We start from the raw sequence: 18,080 nt of genomic DNA on the forward strand, positions 1-18,080 counted from the left end.
ATGGACATGCATTTGAGCAAACTGTAAGATAGTGTAGGATGTATGTACTGCAGTTCTTGAGATGGCAAAGAGTTGGACAGGACTTAGCTACTGAACAACAATCCTTGCCTTCCTTTTGACTTTTTAAAAAATTTAAGCTCTTCTTTTCCAAACTACCTAAGTTGGAGAATTAGAACATTAATTTTAGACTTTCTATTTTTTGAGGTAAGTCATTGAAGCCATAAATATCCTTTCATGCACTGTTTTGGCTATATCTCACAAGTTCTCATGCATAGGATTTTCATAATTTTTTGGTTCAAACTAAGTTTTGTTTCTATATGGTAGACATCTGTACAGAAAATTTCAATTTGAGGCTAATATTGATTGATTAATCAAGTACATTGAAGCAGACATCCTACTATTATTTTCAAAATGACTTATATTTGCAAGATAAAGTATATTAAGTAGAAAAATTTACATGTTTTTCTTCTTCAAAATTCCTTTCTTCTGCCAGAAATTGGGAACTTCTCTCTTGGAGGCACAAACATGAAGCTTCTACTTTTTTTGACATTAAGAAAGGAGCGATATTACCAGAGATCAAGGCAGTTTCTCTCTCTCTCCATCTGTCTGCCTGACAGACCTGCAGCCACGTGAAGTGGCTATGCCTCTGAGCCTCTAGCTGTCCCATCTCTTGTTAGAAGCATAAGCGCCTTTCAGGGGCACAAGAGTGGGAAATCTGACTCTCTCTTGGGATCCCATTACATTCCCTAATCCAACTTTACCAGGAATAAATCAGATGACATATTTGAATTCTCACATTAATCTGGTGTTTATTTCTCAGGTGCTTCAGAGTCTGGAGGGAACGGAAATAGAGTTTTGGAGAACTCTCAACAAATACTTAAAGAAAAGCGAGACTTGTTTAATTTCAGCTTCCTCTGGTGGGAATGAGGAATTGGTGTCAGTGGCTAGGGTGTCACAGGTCTGATAAAGACTAGCGCTTCCTTCTAAAGCTGAAACGTGGGAGAGAGAAAAGGAAGCAAGGTGTTCTTTTTGGCTATGAAATGTTTTGGGCGGGGGGAGTAGAAGCAAAAAAAAAAATGTCTTTTGAAAAACAAAATGTCCTGTATGCCTTTGATTAATAAGCACAGAGCACATACAGCAGGAAGACAAATTAGAGAGAGAATGGCAAATAACATGCCAGGCGTTCACGATACAAAGAGTAAGCAAACATCCTGGGTGCCCAGCGGCTTCCTTTGTGCGCGTGAGCCCTGCACATTTTGGTATCTAGGTTACCAGCCTTCCCAAATTACTGGTGTTGCCACAGTAAGTGGAGGCGATGCTCGTGAGAACAACCTGGCCCACGTGAGTGTGTCTTGCTCCGCGGGGCGGCACGGCCTGGACACACTACCCTGGTGTCAATTTCAGCCTCACTTAGCAAAGTGACCGTGGGGAGCTAGCAAATCCATGCGGAGGGGAACACAGGACTAATTTCCTTTGCTGTTACAGAAAGTGCATTGAGACCTACACACCTCGTAGGCAAGGTATTTACTTAGCATTCAGTTGTCAAGTGTCAGTAACTCCATGACTGTCATCTCTGTGTACCTGCATGCTCAGTCACTTAGTCATGTCTGACTCTTTGCCACCCCATGGACGGGAGCCCACCAGGCTCCTCTGTCCATGGGATTTTATAGGCGAGAATACTGGTGTGGGTTGCCATTTTCTTCTCCAGGGGATCTTCCCAACCCAAGGGATCTAATTCTCATCTCTTGCATCTCCTGCATTGGCAGGCAGATTGATTATTGCTAACATGACCTGGGAAGTTATGAGGGGGAAAGAAAGGATGCTGTGGCTTCAGAACACCCTCTGCAGATATTCTGTCTTCAGGTCAGAATATCGAACACTTGAATATCAAAATGTATTGAACACTTATTCTTCTTCAAGGACTGTAGTGTTAGATACTGGAGGAAACACACAAAAACAATGTATACAATACCATGTTTAGGGAGACAAGACGCTTGTTCCACATTGTATTGTGAAGCAGTCAGTGTGATGAGACATTACAAGCAACTGCTAAATGGTGGAACAGGATTTAGAGAAGAGCGAAATCACTGGTCTGAGGAAGCAGAGCCATAAAGGAGAAGGATTTTGACAGAGAGGCAATTGTAATTAGAACATCTGGGTTTATGTTTTAGTCATATTGCTCACAAGGACTTTGAGCAAGTAAACCTCTTCTCATGAAGCCTCAGTATCCCTATCTGGAAAATGGGTGCAAAATTATCTCCCTAAAGAAGTCTATAAATAAGCTAATGTGAAGTGCCCAGCAGTGTCTGTCTAGCTTATTGGGATCCATCACTTTACTATGTTAAGTGAAAGTGGCCAATGGGCATAGGGGAGGGGAGCTGGAATAGAAGCAGGAAAGTAGAAACTGAACAAAGCAGGATGGAAATGAGGGTGCATCCTGGCAAATGATGGGAAATGAGAATGATGATAGAAGGGTCTGGAAACTGGGCAGAGTATTTTAGACTTGATGGGAGAGGCAACATGCGCCACCAGAGAGTGGAAAAATTAACAGGGGCCATTTACAAATATAGTGAAATGTGCTAGGTGCTCAGTCATGTCTAACTCTTTGCGACCCCACAGATGGTAGTCTGCTGGGCTCCTTTGTCCATGGAATTCTCCAGGCAAGAATACTGGAATGGATAGTCATTCCCTTCTCCAGGGGAGCTTCCTGACCCAGGGATCAAACCAGAGTCTCCTGCATTGCAGGTAGATTCTTTACCATCTGAGTCACCTGGGAAGCCCATCCAGGAAAATAAAAGGGAGAAAAACACAGGCAAGAGGCAAGGAGACCAACTTGAAGGATTCAGTGCTTCAGGCAGGAGGTGATGAGGACCTGCTATTTTTAGCCCTCTGTATGTTTTTCTCATCCTTATGCTGTTGTTCAGTTGCTAAGTTTTGTCTGATTCGTTGCGACCCCACGGACTGAAGCCCTCCAGGCTCCCCTGTCCGTGGAATTCTCCAGGCAAGAATTCTAGAGTTGGTTGCCATTCCTTTCTCCAGGGGATCTTCCTGATCTAGGGATCGAACCCGGGTCTCCTGCAGTGCAGGCAGATTCTTTACCATCTGAACCATGAGGGAAGCTCATAAATGCACCACATATTTGTTTATCACTTTAAATACTCACAAAGTACTTATACAAACTTCATGGCATTGTGAACTGGCAACCTTTGGAATACTGTCACTATGTACAGATAATAAACTGCTAGGTTCAGAGTTAAATGATTTAGCTATGGTATCTAGCTGATGAGTGGCAGAGAAGGGGATTCAAATCTTGACTCAGACCCAAGCTCATGGAAGGGGTAGCTGAACCAGTGCCACGAAAAGAGCTGCTGGAATCATCTGCATTGTAATATGAAAGTCCAGTCCAGTGATAAGTGTGTGTAGGGAAAGACCAGGGGCTTGGGTTCAGATGGAGATTTGTACCCTTTCTCTTTTTTAAAAAAGTTAATTTTATTTTTGTTTATTTGGTTGCATAGGGTCTTAGTTGTAGCATGTGGGCTCATCATTGCCCCTTGGGATGTGGGATCTTACTTCCCTAACCAGCAATAGAACCCACATCCCCTTACTGGAAGTCAGAGTCTGGTCCACCAGGGAAGTGCCCACCTTTTCTCTTTCTTTTGACCCTGGGCAAATCATTTGACCCCTTGAAGTAGTTTCTTTGTGGGAGGGAAAATTCCTTCTTCCTGCCTTCATGTTTCTATGGGCAGGAACACCCAGTGGAATAACATTCTTCCCAGTGAAGGGGGATTGGTTGCTCTGACTGGTGAAGTCAGGAGAAACAGATGGGCATGTGTGGTGGCCCCTTCCACTCTCCTCTTCCTGGAGATCGGCCAATTCAAAGAAAATCCACCCTGTTCCTCCAGACAACAAGCTTCACAGGGGCGGGGGCAGGTTCCTAGGGGACGGTTGTTTGGGTGGTGGCCCCTGGTAACTCAGTCCGTAAAGAATCCGCCTGCAAGGCAGGAGACCTGCGTTCAATCCCTGGGTTGGGAAGATCCCTTGGAGAAGGAAACGGCTACCCACTCTAGTATTCTTGCCTGGAGAATCCCATGGACAGCTACAGCCCAAGGGGTCACAAGAGTTGGACACGACTTAGTGACTAAACCACCAAATGCTTCCAGTCTCACTGGCCTCCAAAGCTGTATTGTGTTCATCACCCGAGTGGTGATCGGATAGCTGACCCATATCAAAGCTGACCCTTGGATCTCCCTTGCCTGAGGCTCTGTTAGGGAAAACATTCTTCACTGGTATATAACCTCACAAAGTTATTATGAATATTAAAGATAGTATATGTTAAATATTGGCATAAAGAAAAAATGGTCATTACTACTGTGGGTCCATAAGTTTTCTTAATTAGCAATTAAATGTGGATTGCTCCTTCATTTCTGGAAACACTGAGTCAGAATTTCCATTATTGATTACAGTCAAATCTCATGAAAACAACATCAGCAAGCTGTTCAAATTAAGCTTTTTAAAAACCGGTGAGTAACCAATACTGCTCAAGGTAATTTCATTACACTGATTTTTCTGGTGTCAGGTACCAAAACCCAGTGTGATTAAACCTTCATGGACAAGTTTACAGGTACAGAAAAGCTGATCACTTTTCTTTTCAGTTGAGAAGCAGAGGAATTCTTGAAGTATCCTCAAAATAATTCCAATTCCTCCTCAAAATCATGAAGTGGCTCACTGTGACATATATCCTAAGCTGGACATCCTTTGTCTCATGACATGTGGGAGAAATAGGGCATAAGAAGGAGGGGGGAACAGGGTCCCTTTTAGAAATCAGAAATCAGTAAAGTCCATTTTTGGACAATGTACAACCTGAGTATAAAATCATTTTGAAATCTAATTTTGGCAAAAGTGAATAAACACATACATCTGCACAGACAGTATCTTAGGGAGCAAACTCAAAGTTTAGCCTGGGTTCCAGTCAGATGCATGCGGCTCCAATCATCCAACGGCTTTGCTGCAGTGAGCATTTATCAACGCTCCCTTAGCCCAACTCCCAGCACATGCCCCAGTGCTAAACCAACTATTACTGGATACTGCCTGGAAGCAACGAAGCTCCAGCAGATGACTGGCAAACACTTGCTAAGTACTTCCCGTGTGCAAGATGTGGCGCTCAGCCCCAGCAACAAGGCTGGGGGCCTCCTTCCCGGCCCCCCTACCTCTTTCATGATCTTGATGGCCTCCACGCGGTGCTGGGGAGGCGGGTAGAGCAGCACGCGGTGGTAGAGGGACTGCAGCACCGGCTTCATGGAGTCCACCGGCCCCACCAGCCGCACCAGCTCCGCCGCGATGTAGTAGATGGTGCGGGCCACCGGCCCGCTCAGCGCCGGCGCCGTGGAGGAGCAGCCCGAGCCCCGGCCGTGGTCGGAAACCCCAGGAGACGCAGAGTCTGCCTCGATGCTGGTGCTCATGCTGCTGCTGTGTGCAGAGGTGATGGTTTTATCGTGAATCGGATTCCCCAGGATCACGATGAGAGCCGGGCAAAGGTTCTTCCTGACAGGACACGAGAGGAAAGATCACTTTCCCTTCAAGCCAGATGATAAAACATGAATACGATCCTGAGGGTAAATACCAGGTGCCCCAAAAGTGACAAGTAAGAGCTGGGCTCTTCACTGCTCCCCTTTCTGGCTACCTCCTGCCCCAGCGTGTCCTGTCTCTCCATCACTCCTGGGGACAGCAACAGGATACTTTTCTTCATAATTCAAGCTGGGGTTAACTACATAAACTATCATGAGAAGTATCAGAAAGCATCTTCTATGAAGAAAATGAACTCAAAGTGCTCAATGGCTTAGTGATCAGGTTTCATTTTACTATAAAAAATGAAATTACTTCTATTTCTCATTTGAGAAGTTAATTTAAAATTCTGACACATATCACAGTGATACACAGCACTCGACTTTCTCCCTGTCAGGTTAGCCCAGAAACCCGGAGCAACTTGCTGGCTGCCTGAGGGCCCTGTCATTTGTGTGAATCTCTGACTGTGATTTAGAGACTAGTGTGCAGGTTGAGATGCAGCGAGTACCAGGGTGAGGTTGAGAAGAAGGTTCAGTTATGGTGAAGGTGAACTATCTCCCCCCTCTGCAATTCACTGGTGACTTTATACGATTTAGAACATAGGCTTTCATGACCCTATGATGTAAATAAAATGCATGTGGGCCCTGGGAGGCACAGTTGGTTAAAATAATTATCCCTTACTCTCTGTAGCTTGGTCTGGTGCATATAAGCAAAGCAGCTTCCATACTTTCCCTCTAATACATTTACACAGAAATGGAACAACAAGAAAGGCACAGATGCCAGGGGAAGAGACCCACAGACCCAGCTGGACGGAGCGAGCCCCCGGGCCGAGCGCAGAGCCAGGGTGGGCGTCCAGACGGGTACTCACCAGATGAGGTCTGTGAAGCCGCGGTGCAGCTGCATGGAGGAGGAGGAGCTGGTGAGCACAGACAGGATGCACTCCAGGTAGAGCAGCTGCAGCTGCTGGCTGTCGCTGCGGGGGAACAGAACCAACACACAAACACATCCAAAGCAGAGGGAACTTTAAAGAGGTGACGTGTGGGAAACACTTGGGAAAATGTTAGGCATCACAGAGTGTTAATGTGGGGGGAGATTGGTAATGTCATGGGTTGCCTTCTGCTCCCCCCACTTCCATTTCACACTTTGAGGTCCTAATCCCTGGTACCTCAAACATGGTCTTATTTGGAGGTGGGGTCTTTACACAGGCAGCCAAGTTAAAGCAAAGCCATGAGGGCAGATCCTAACTCAACAGGATTGGTATCCTATGGTTTTTCCAGTAGTCATGTACGGATGTGAGAGCTGGACCATAAAGAAGGCTGAAAGTGTGAGTCACTCAGTCGTGTTTGACTCTCTGTGACCCCATGGACTGTAGCCCACCAGGTTCTTCTGTCCATGGGATTCTCCAAGCAGGAATACTGGAGTGGGTGGCCATTTCCTTCTCCAGGGGATCCTCCCCATCCAGGTATGGAACCTGGGTCTCCTGCATTGCAGGCAGACTCTTTACCGACTGAGGCACCAGGGAAATAGAAAGAAGGCTGAGTGCCAAAGAATTGATCCTTTCAAACTGTGGTGCTGGAGAAGACTCTTCAGAATCTCTTGGACAGCAAGATCAAACTAGTCAACCCTAAAGGAAATCAACCCTGAATATTCATTGAAAGGACTGATGCTGAAGCTCTAATTCTTTGGCCACCTGATGGAAAGAGCCAATTCATTGGGAAAGACCCTGATGCTGGGAAAGACTGATGGCAGGAGGAGAAGGGGAAGACAGAGGATGAGATGGTTGGATGGCATCACTGACTCAATGGACATGTGTTTGAACAAACTGTGGGAGATGGTGAGGGACAGGGAAGCCTGGCGTGCTGCAGTTCATGGGGTCTTGAAGAGTTGGACATGACTGAGGAACTAAACAACCATCTTCTTAAAATAGGGAAATTCAGACACAGAAATACATATGGAGGGAAGACAATGTGAAGAGACAAGGGGAGTAAATGAGGAATGAAGCTTCCCAGCACTGAGAAGAAACCAATCCCTCTGACATTCTGATCTCCAGCCTCCAGAACCATGAGACAATGCATTTCTGTTATTAAAGCCACTTTTTTGCGATACACAGTTTGTGATACTTTGTTTTGGCAGCCCCAGCAAACCAAATGATTTTTCTGTAATAAACTTGACTTTTTAGAAGTTTTGATTAATATAAAAATGTAGCATCATACAGAATGTGACCATATTTCACCCACCCTGTATGTGGTTTATCCTATTAGTAACATCTTACCATTAAAGAACAAATTAACAGTTACCATTAAAGAACAAATACTGATATATTGACTTAAATCTACCTTTTACTCCAGAAATACTAAATTTTAATACATTTAATTGTCTAAATTCTTCAAGACACTATGTACCATGATATCTTTTAGATGGTTAATACTTTACTAACTTGCATTTGGCTTTTCTTCTTTATTTTTTTTGAAAGCACCAGTGTTTTTCAATGGACAAATTATTTTTCTCATAGTTATTACTATAGAGTTCTTCATTAGAACCAGATATTTTTAAAAAGCATATAACTTTATATGCATCTCAGATGCACACTTTTATCTATGGACTAAATTTTCTGCCTAATCCACTAGAAAGTTAAAATCCAAGTGGGTTGTCTTTCTGACCAATCATTTGACTGATTATTAAGAAAAATAATTAAATGCCCTATTAAAAAATGTCTTATCTTTCAAACCGTCAGTTGATCATCACAAAACTAAAATAACTACAGACAATAAAAAGTCTCAACTTCTGAAATCACTGGAAATAAAGCCAGAGAAAAGTTACAAGCAGTCAAGTTTCCCACGAGTACCTATCAGCAAAGCGTGCTGCAGCGACACAGCAACCCCAAAGTATCCGACTCGATGACAGAGAGCGCTCATTGCCAAGGAAACCGGCCCGGAATCTCCTTGGAGACTGAAGGCGGCAGCTTTTCTGTGGCTGCTGCAGTCTGGCACAAGAAGTACTCGTGGCCTGGCATGAGTCACACCATTAGAGGCACATCTTCCACGCAGGCCCTTCACTAGACACACAGACGTGCATGCACAGGGTGTACGTTTCCTATTTGTCTGACAATGGGTGAATCTGTGGAATTCACAGGGCAGAAAGGAGCCTGGAAACCAGCCAAGACTGTCAACGCACAACAGGGAACACGTGCCCGCTCAGGAGGCCTGCCAGTCACCCTGCCTGGCCTTTTGTTGGAGCAGGTTGAGTATCTACTGGTCTCACTCCTTGCTTGACTCTGGATTTCCTCCAGGCTCAAGATCCACAGAGAACAGCTCTTGCAGGTGACAGGGGTCCATGAAGAAGCAGCAGGGCGGGTCTGGCAAGGTTACTGTGAAGGCCACCTGGCACCACAGCCTCAGTCTCTGGAGTTCTTAAAATTGGTTTTGTTTTGAGCTGTTTTGACTTTGACTCCCTTAGGAACAGATTCAAATTTAGTTAGAAAAAGGAAGGGGGAGAGTTAATTGCATAGGAGTGGAATGGAATTAGAATGTGCAATATGAAGGTCACCCTTGCCTCACTGATTCCTCTCTGACATTCTGTTCTGGGAAGACAGGGAAGTGGGAGAAGGTGTGGGAGACCAACAAGCATAGAGTGAAGAAATATATTCCTAACCCCAGTGATTCTCCCCCAAAGTCTTGGATTTAAACAGCACTGTCTAACTCAACCTGCGTAAGAGTGCTCTATTAATACCGTATCTCCAAGGCATGTGAGTTAACCTGTGTGCCTGAAATAATTTTCTGAATACTCCCAGGAGACTGAACATATCATGAGTATATACCCCTACAGAGCTAAAGCCCCAGGAGGTATACAAGCACTGATTTTGGAAATGGATATTGAGAGAGGAAGTAATGACCTGCCTCTTGAGAAACCTGTATGCAGGTCAGGAAGCAACAGTTAGAACTGGACATGGAATAACAGACTGGTTCCAAATAGGAAAAGGAGTACGTCAAGGCTGTATATTGTCACCCTGCTTATTTAACTTATATGCAGAGTACATCATGAGAAACGTTGGGTGGAGGAAGCACAAGCTGGAATCAAGATTGCCGGGAGAAATATCAATAACATCAGATATGCAGATGACCACCCTTATCACAGAAAGTGAAGAAGAACTAAAGAGCCTCTTGATGAAAGTGAAAGAGGAAAGTGAAAAAGCTGTCTTAAAGCTCAATATTCAGAAAACTAAGATCATAGCATCTGGTCTCATCACTTCATCAGAAATAGATGGGGAAACAGTGGAAACAGTGGCTGACTGTTTTTCTGGGCTCCAAAATCACTACAGGTGGTGACTGCAGCCATGAAATTAAAAGACGCTTACTCCTTGGAAAAAAAGTTATGACCAACCTAGACAGCATATTAAAAAGCAGAGGCATTACTTTGTCAATAAAGGTCCGTTTAGTCAAGGCTATGGTTTTTCCAGTGGTCATGTATGGATGTGAGAGTTGGACTATAAAGAAAGCTGAGTGCCGAAGAATTGATGCTTTTGAACTGTGGTGTTGGAGAAGACTCTTGAGAGTCCCTTGTACTGCAAGGAGATCCAACCAGTCCATCCTAAAGGAGATCAGTCCTGGGAGTTCATTGGAAGGACTGATGTTGAAGTTGAAACTCCAATACTTTGACCACCTGATGCGAAGAGCTGACTCATTTGAAAAGACCCTGATGCTGGGAGGGACTGGGGGCAGGAGGAGAAGAGGACGACAGAGGATGAGATGGTTGGATGGCATCACCGACTCAATGGACATGGGTTTGGGTGGACTCTGGCAGTTGGTGATGGACAGGGAGGCCTGGTGTGCTGCGGTTCATGGAGTTGCAAAGAGTCGGACACGACTAAGCAACTGAACTGAACTGAATGGAATGACCATAGAAGCTGAAGCTGAAACTCCAGTACTGTGGCCATCTCATGCGAAGAACTGACTCATTGGGAAAGACCCTGATGTTGGGAAGGATTGAAGGCAGGAGGAGAAGAGGACGACAGAGGATGAGATGGTTGGATGGCATCACTGACTCGATGGACATGAGTCTGAGTAAGCTCCAGGAGTTGGTGATGGACAGAAGCATGGCATGCTGCAGTCCATGGGGTTGCAAAGAGTTGGACACAACTGAGTGACTGAACTGAACTGAATGACCACAGCGTGATTTCTAACTATTTAGAAGTTAGAAGAGGTGTCAAGATTAGCCAATAGAAAATAAAAGGACTTAAAGCAATAAAATCAGAAGAAACTATACAGATGTGAAAACCTAACAAAGAAAATGAATAGAATCACCAGAGTGCAGCAGCCAAGGGCATGGTATCATCTGATCGGGTGGTCTAAAGTTCTCCCAGTGAAGCCGCACTAAACCTGCTACACCTCAGCTTCTATAGCAACAGAACCCCTGTCGCAGGGCAGTGCAATCACAATGGGAAAGACCGTAACCAAACAAGTCTCTAGAGGCAGAATTATGATAAAGAAATTGCTTTGAAAAACCAAGCAAGTCTATGAGAATCCTATTAAAAAAAAAATCATTAAACTCTATAACAATATGCCTAAAGCCACCTTTGATCCAATATTCAGTAAGAAATCCTAGAAAACCATATGCGCGTCACATGAGTTATTTTTTTCCATTTAAAGCCTATCATTTAGTTACCTGATTCATACATGTTTCCATTTTTCAGTGACTGATAGAAATGTATGACCTTTAGTTTCTAATACACGTGTGTGAACATTGGTGATGTTTGTGCAATATATTTTTCTAACAATCTACAGTCCAAATTTCTAATGTAAGAAACTCCTAAATCCATTGTAAACTAGAATTAGCACTTATAATTCTGAAAGCAAACAAGCTTTTTAGAGCTAATATTTATCAAATATTTATTATGTGCTGTGCAGCAAAAAAGATTCCACTTACACTAGTACTTCCTAGAAGATAGCGATCTGAATATCTTTAATAATAATTACACAATAAGCATTACTTAGGACTGTTTAAGGTAAACTAGGTCATATGGTTGTCCTACAGGGAGGGGTCCCTGTAGGTGACATCAGAGCTGTTCAGGTTTTAAAGAACACAAACTGAATCCCAGATGCCAGGCAGATCCTTACTGGGCTTTGCTAGAAGCTCATTCCGGACCAACAAACAATGGTATCATTTATAGACCCATAGATTCATTCTCACTTATCTTGATGATGATTTTTAAATATATTAATGGCATAATTACCTTGAGTGTAGCACTTAAAATTCTTAGATTTTTCCCTTAGCAAACTACTCAGGGAAAAAAGCTTAACTTCTTTGTTTTCCCTTGGCAGCTCAGTAATGAACATAGCCTTCATATTTTCAAAGTTTTGGTGGTCTTTGGTTTATTTTCTGACAATGCTAAGACCTGAGCGGGGGTGGGATGAGAAGAATCCTTGACAGCTGGCAATAGCCAGCTGTGTGTTCCCCTGGGAAACATCAACATTTGCACAGAATGTTAATATCAGATGAGGACTCTCTAAGATGGTGATGGAACAAGATGAAAGTAATCTATAATCATATCTGAACAGAAATTTAAAAAAAATCTGTACAATTACAAAAATGACCAAATATCACCCTTCCCTGTAAGCGACCCTTGCTGATTTTCCAGTGACAACTCTAGTTCCCATCTAGCCCTCTTGTCTAGATGACAACAACTGGGTTGGCCAAAAAGTTCATATGGGTTTTCCTGTAAGATTTTATGGAAAAACCCAAGGGAACTTTTTGGCCAACTCAACAGGATGTTCAATGCTAGAATTGCCCCTCGCTTTCTGACAGTACCCAGTTCTTGAATAGAACATCCAAGTCCTTTAATCCACCTGATACTACCCAACTCAGGTACAAATCCTATAATAATTCCTAACACCCACCCTTTTACTGGATGCCCCATCATTCCTCATAGTGTACAGGCTCCCTTGCTATAGCAAGTTAATAAACCTAATTCTGTTTATTCTGATCTTGGTGGGCACTGACAATCTTTTAGGTTAATTTTCTGGCTCAATCCATACAAAAACCCTAGAATATTTTCTATTACTAATATTACATATTACTATTATGATTATAATGCAAATTAACAATATATTGAACCATGTTATAATCATTAAGTATATTAATATTAAAATTATATTACTAATATTACAATATTATGGTATACTTCAATATTATTATTAGGCATATTATTAATATAAAATAATATGATAACTAATTATAGGATATATAAGCTTAGGGTGGTTGAGATCTTTGATCAAAGTCAAGAGCTAGTAAGGGGCAAAACATGGGTTTTTAACTCCAGTAATCCAACAAAACTGGAGAAGGAAATGGCAACCCACTCCAGTGTTCTTGCCTGGAAAATTCCATGGACAGAGGAGCCTGGTGGGCTGCAGTCCATGGGGTCACAGCGTCAGACATGACTGAGTGACTAACACACAATCCAACAAAAATAATGCAGTTGAACCAATAGTAAATAGACTGTGATTTATCATAGTATTAGTCACTCAGTTGTGTCAGACTCTTTGCAACCCCATGGACTGCAGCATGCCTGGTTTTCCCTGTCCTTCACTGTCTCTTGGAGTTTGCTCAAACTCCTGTTCATTGAGTAGGTGATGCCATCCAACCATCTCATCCTCTGTTACTCCCTTCTCCTGCCTTCAATCTTTCCCAGCATCAGGGTCTTTTCCAATGAGTCAGTTCCTCGCATCAGGTGGCCAAAGTGTTGGAGCTTCAGCATCAGTCCTTCCAATGAATATGCAGGTTGATTTCCTTTAGAACTGACTGGCTGGATCTCCTTGCAGTCCAGGGGACTCTCAAGAGTCTCTATAATGGGACTGTTTCTCCCAGTTCATGACAATACATAAAATTTTACAGCAAAACATTCTGAATTATCAAATGTCTAGTTTTCATTAAACAATAATGTGTCTTTTCCATTTCAAAGGGCACTTCAGAATCCTACTGTGTTGCAGTTAATTATATGTGTATCTGGTAGAGGTCTTCATCTCACCTTGGCAAATCTGGCCTTTTTATGACTTGGCTTTAGCACAGATGCATAAGTTATCAACTTACTGCCTGGAGAGCTGGAGCAATGAATATCACAGATAACCTAATACCACTGATTACACTGGCATGCAAATAAGTGACAAGTATATAAAAGTCAGAATAACACAGTCTTTTAAAAGATAAGTGTGTGAGCTCACAGGCTCAGGAGATGTCAGAAAAAAAATAGAAAATGACCACCCAGGCCAATCCTGTCATTTAGCAGCGGAGAAAGGCACAATAGTTTGATGAAAGCTCATTTAAAGTCTTACACCTGGGACGAGCCAGGTTAGGACTAGCCCTCACATCAACTAGCTCTTAGCCAACATTCTCTCCACTAACCTCCATTAGACAATTGCATCCTTCAGTAATCATGTTTGACCAGGTGGGCTTGCCCAAGATCACTGAATACACGTCTCAGGAATGACAGTGAATTTACCAACGGTGGGGGCGGAGCAGAGGGGGAACCACTGTCCCTATACCCTGCAAATCTAAGCGATGCTGTGGGCAAAAGTTCCTTCAGAAATAGGCCCTGAGCAGACCAGAGCATCAGTGTTGAAGGCACTTACTTGATGGCGGCTTGGAGCTTCTCACACAGAACGGTGAGCACGGAGACGAGGTCATCACAGAGGGACTCTACTGTTGACCCTTCAAACAGAGGAGGGGACAGGCATCAGACAGATGCAGAGCACTACAGGCTTCCTCAACACTCCTTCCCATCCTCTGCTTTTGATACTTTCAGGACTGAAAAGATGATTTTCAGATGCTAAGCCTTTCTCAGGCCCCCAAAAGTATCAGAGAGAAGAATTAAATATCATCATTCCTCAAGACACTCAAAAGATAATCCAGGAAGGAAATACGAGACTATTAATTATAAGTAAGGTTCATTCACACTTAATGAAAAAAGATTAATTTAAGAAACAACACAACTGATAACAATTTTCTCAAGATTTTGGCCAGCAGACTATACATGTATCCCTTATTCTGATATCTTGAATTTCTGGGTCTTCTGAGCAGACTTAAGTTCTATCCCAGAGAGATAAACTACGGTGGCATGAAGGAAAGATGGGCTTTTCAAACTCAGAAACTAGGGAAAGGGGCATAATAAGTTAGTCACCATCTCCACCTATTTCAGCTATTTGTCCAGCATCCTCAGGGTAATCGGCCTTTGTTGTTAAAGGAGCAACAGTCAGCGTCAGAAAAAATAATTTTCTCTCCAAACACATTCATGTCCAGAATCTAACAACAAAAATCCCACAGAACTGTACTAGAAAAAGGCTGAAATTCAGAATCTGTGCAAGTACTGGTCCACAGCTTGTTGACTGCATGAGCTTGGATAAGCTTCAGTTTTGCTTCAATTAAGTTTAAGTTTTGTCTCTGGCAAGCAGGGTTAAATAATAACAGTCTCAGAACTGCTAGGCCAAGGGACAAGTGGAAGCATCTGCTTTTTAAAAATAAAACCTGTGGAGATCTATACAAATGTGGCCAAGTATTTGAGGAATGTATAAATGCATGAATGAATGTCCATGAGGTCTAAGAAGAGGGAAAAAAAAAGCCAGATGTGTAAGAAGAAAAATAAAAATAAAATTGAAAGATGGCAGGGAAATGAGAAACGGCTGATCCTCAGAATTTAGGATCTTAAAAGCAAAAAAAAAAAAAAAAAATGAGAAATGATAAAGTGCAATGATAAAAGACAGTTTAAAATAAATGAAACCTATAAGGAAACCCCAAATTTAATTTTAGGTAAATTTCAAATGAGTCCATCAATTTTTTACTGATACAATATTTAAATATGCATCCTTAACCAAGAGAACTTTGATTTCTTTTTTCGTTTATAAAATCATCCTACATTAAAGTGAAAACATTGTGGGAACTGCAATAATCAAGAGATGAAAAATCGTGGCTCATACCACTGAGAGCTTCAAAAGGTGAAAAGACGCTGCAGTACTTGTAGCCCAAGAATACAAGGAAACGTGACAAAAATACACTCAAGCAATGCTTTAGAAAATGATCTAAAGCAGTCATTTTCTTTCATTTATTCTTTTTCTCCTAATTGTGGCTATTTAGCTACTTCTTTCTCTTCCTTACATTCCCTCTCTTTCCTTTTCTCTCTACCCCACCCCTTCCTTCCCATTATTAACTGGCAAAAACATCAAAGTAAAATTTTTTTTTCCATCATTTAAAAAAATATTTGACTGCACCAGGTCTTAGATGTGACCCTTGGGTCACAGCGCGCAGTATGTGAGCTCTGGGGCTTGTGGGATCTAGTTCCCCGACAGAGACTGAACCCAGGTCCTCTGTACTGGGACTGTAGGGTCTTAGCTACTGGACCACTATGGAAGTGCCCTCAACATTTTAAAAATTACTGAATAAAACCCTAGATAAAACTGATATTTTGGCTTTTCAATCAGATGATTTGAATTTTTCACCTCTTTTACAGAAAACATTACCATCAAAATTTTTTAAGGAAGCAAAGTGTTTGTCTATTATAGTGGACATTTTTTCCTTTCCTATGAGTCAGAATGAAAGTTCCTTACCTTGATTTCATTGCTACTTAAACCTGGCTGTCTGTCCTTCCCTGTGAGATGACTTATTTTTCATAACAAAACTTCATAAACATCCTCCAGGTGTAATAGCACTTGATGCCAGTCAAGTTTCTGCCATTTTGTATTCCAGTTCTCATTTTAACAGCTAATGAACCTGACTTCATGAAGAATAAAGTAACTACAAAAACCAGCCTCCACGAGGAAGGTGTGTGAAGAGTTAATTTCCCTGGCACAGTTGGAGCAGGAACAGGTATGGCTGGCACAGGATATAGGAGCAGAAGGAAACGATGGCTGATTAAAGGTAAGCCGAGCCAAGGAGAATGGGAAGCTAACCCAAGAGCTTTTACTCAGCGTTACATCTGCATCCTGAGCACACAGTAGGTGTTCTTATACCCACTTTTTCAACTGAATGTGCAAAAATCAAATCCCATACCTTGACTCCTGAATTCCTGGGGGACATCCGGGTTTTCAATTATCTAGTAAGGGAGACACACACAGGACAGTTAAAAGATTCAGGCAAGAAAAATCCTGACTGTTCAACAAGGAAAGGTCTAGGAAACAAAATGTCATCTGAGTGTTCTGGGTTCTGCTAACTTACCTAGGTGCACCTTCCAGCTCTTGGTAGCATTTCACTACTCATGGCACTTATGAAAAGGCTATTATGTCTGGAACTGAGTTATTATCAGTTTCAAAAATAACTCAGCCAAGAGTCCACAACTCCCTGGAAGTTTAAGCCCTATGGTGCACTGGTTCATTCTAGAGTGTTGTAGAGCTATGACTATGGGCAGTACCTGCCTAAACACGTGAGTTCTCTTTGCACAAAGAACAATTCGTCCCAAAGTCACAAACAGCACTGTGAGTGGCACCTAGTGAATACAGATTCTTAGTCATAAGGAGGATAAGGTTCCTGGACGTTGATGTACAGGTCCATGATGGCTGCTGGTCAGAAGCACCAGGTTCCTATTTGAGGGGGGAGGGTATTAACTTTCAATTGTCTGACCAGAGAGACCACTCCAGGTCACCACCAGGTAGATCTGGGAGTATCAGGATAGAGGCAGAACCTTGAGGGAAGGGAGAAGAGGAAGGAAAAGATATTTACTAGTAGTAAGACTGACTTCCCATTGTAGGGATAATTCAGTGACTACTGAGTTGAGAGCAGGAAGGCGGCCCTTCAGTCTCCCTACACCTTAGCACTGGGAGATAATACGAAGGCATTTTCATGCCAGTTAACTACCAGATATAAATTATTGCCACAGTGCTGATCTTTTTAAAGCTTGTTACAGGCACATATTTCTACTAGTCTCTGTTCATAAATTTGGAAGCTCAGCAGCTTCCACAGAATTTTGGGGAAGTGAGATGTTAATGCCGACAGCACATCACATGGCTAAATATTAAGGCCAGAACATTTTTTGGAGGAAATCAATCTGAATCACTTTTATGGAGAGGAGAACTATTATCTCCTACTCCCCAGATATTTACATATAGCATTTTTTCTTTTTAAAATGCTTAACAATAATTTAACAATGGCTTTTGTCATTGAAATAATTCAGTAATAATGCTTGATAGCAAACTCAGGGTTTCTAAGGATACAAAACAAAATCAAACTGAGTAATCTGCCCTGGGCATAGGGATGGGGAGGGGCTAGGCATTAAGTTGATGATATGCTTCATGCTAAGCTTTTGGCATTCTAGATTTATTTTCTTTCCACTGTCTTTAAGTCTTTCTAATTCTGAGATGGCCTGTGATGTGTTTCCAGTGATGGGTCATGCTAAGCACCATACACATCTTCTCCAAGTAATGCTAGTGTCCCATGGGAGGACATGCAGCCTCACCATTCCTAGGGATCACTCCCCTGTAATAGCTTTTTTAAATAACCATTCTTAGATAGTAAAACTTATGTCTCCCTCTACTAGACTTCAA

General features: G+C 42.5%; 1 protein-coding gene across 4 annotated transcripts in view; it reads right to left on the reverse strand.

Moving 5' to 3' along the window:
* The window catches only part of ARFGEF3 (ARFGEF family member 3), a 176,741-nt gene that overhangs the window by 73,027 nt on the left and 85,634 nt on the right, over nucleotides 1-18,080 (reverse strand). For 3 of the 4 annotated variants that reach the window (XM_070461545.1, XM_070461544.1, XM_070461543.1), the window contains 4 exons: nucleotides 16,594-16,636; nucleotides 14,184-14,262; nucleotides 6,431-6,535; nucleotides 5,208-5,541 (listed from right to left, as the gene is read on the reverse strand). In XM_070461545.1, the coding sequence (XP_070317646.1) occupies nucleotides 5,208-5,541; nucleotides 6,431-6,535; nucleotides 14,184-14,262; nucleotides 16,594-16,636 (561 nt within the window). Of the gene's footprint in view, nucleotides 1-5,207; nucleotides 5,542-6,430; nucleotides 6,536-10,862; nucleotides 11,083-14,183; nucleotides 14,263-16,593; nucleotides 16,637-18,080 lie in introns of those variants that run through there. The other variant, XM_070461546.1, reaches the window with a different exon arrangement.

The sequence above is a fragment of the Odocoileus virginianus genome, chromosome 34, assembly GCF_023699985.2.
Source record: "Odocoileus virginianus isolate 20LAN1187 ecotype Illinois chromosome 34, Ovbor_1.2, whole genome shotgun sequence".
In the NCBI taxonomy this organism is placed as follows: domain Eukaryota; kingdom Metazoa; phylum Chordata; class Mammalia; order Artiodactyla; family Cervidae; genus Odocoileus; species Odocoileus virginianus.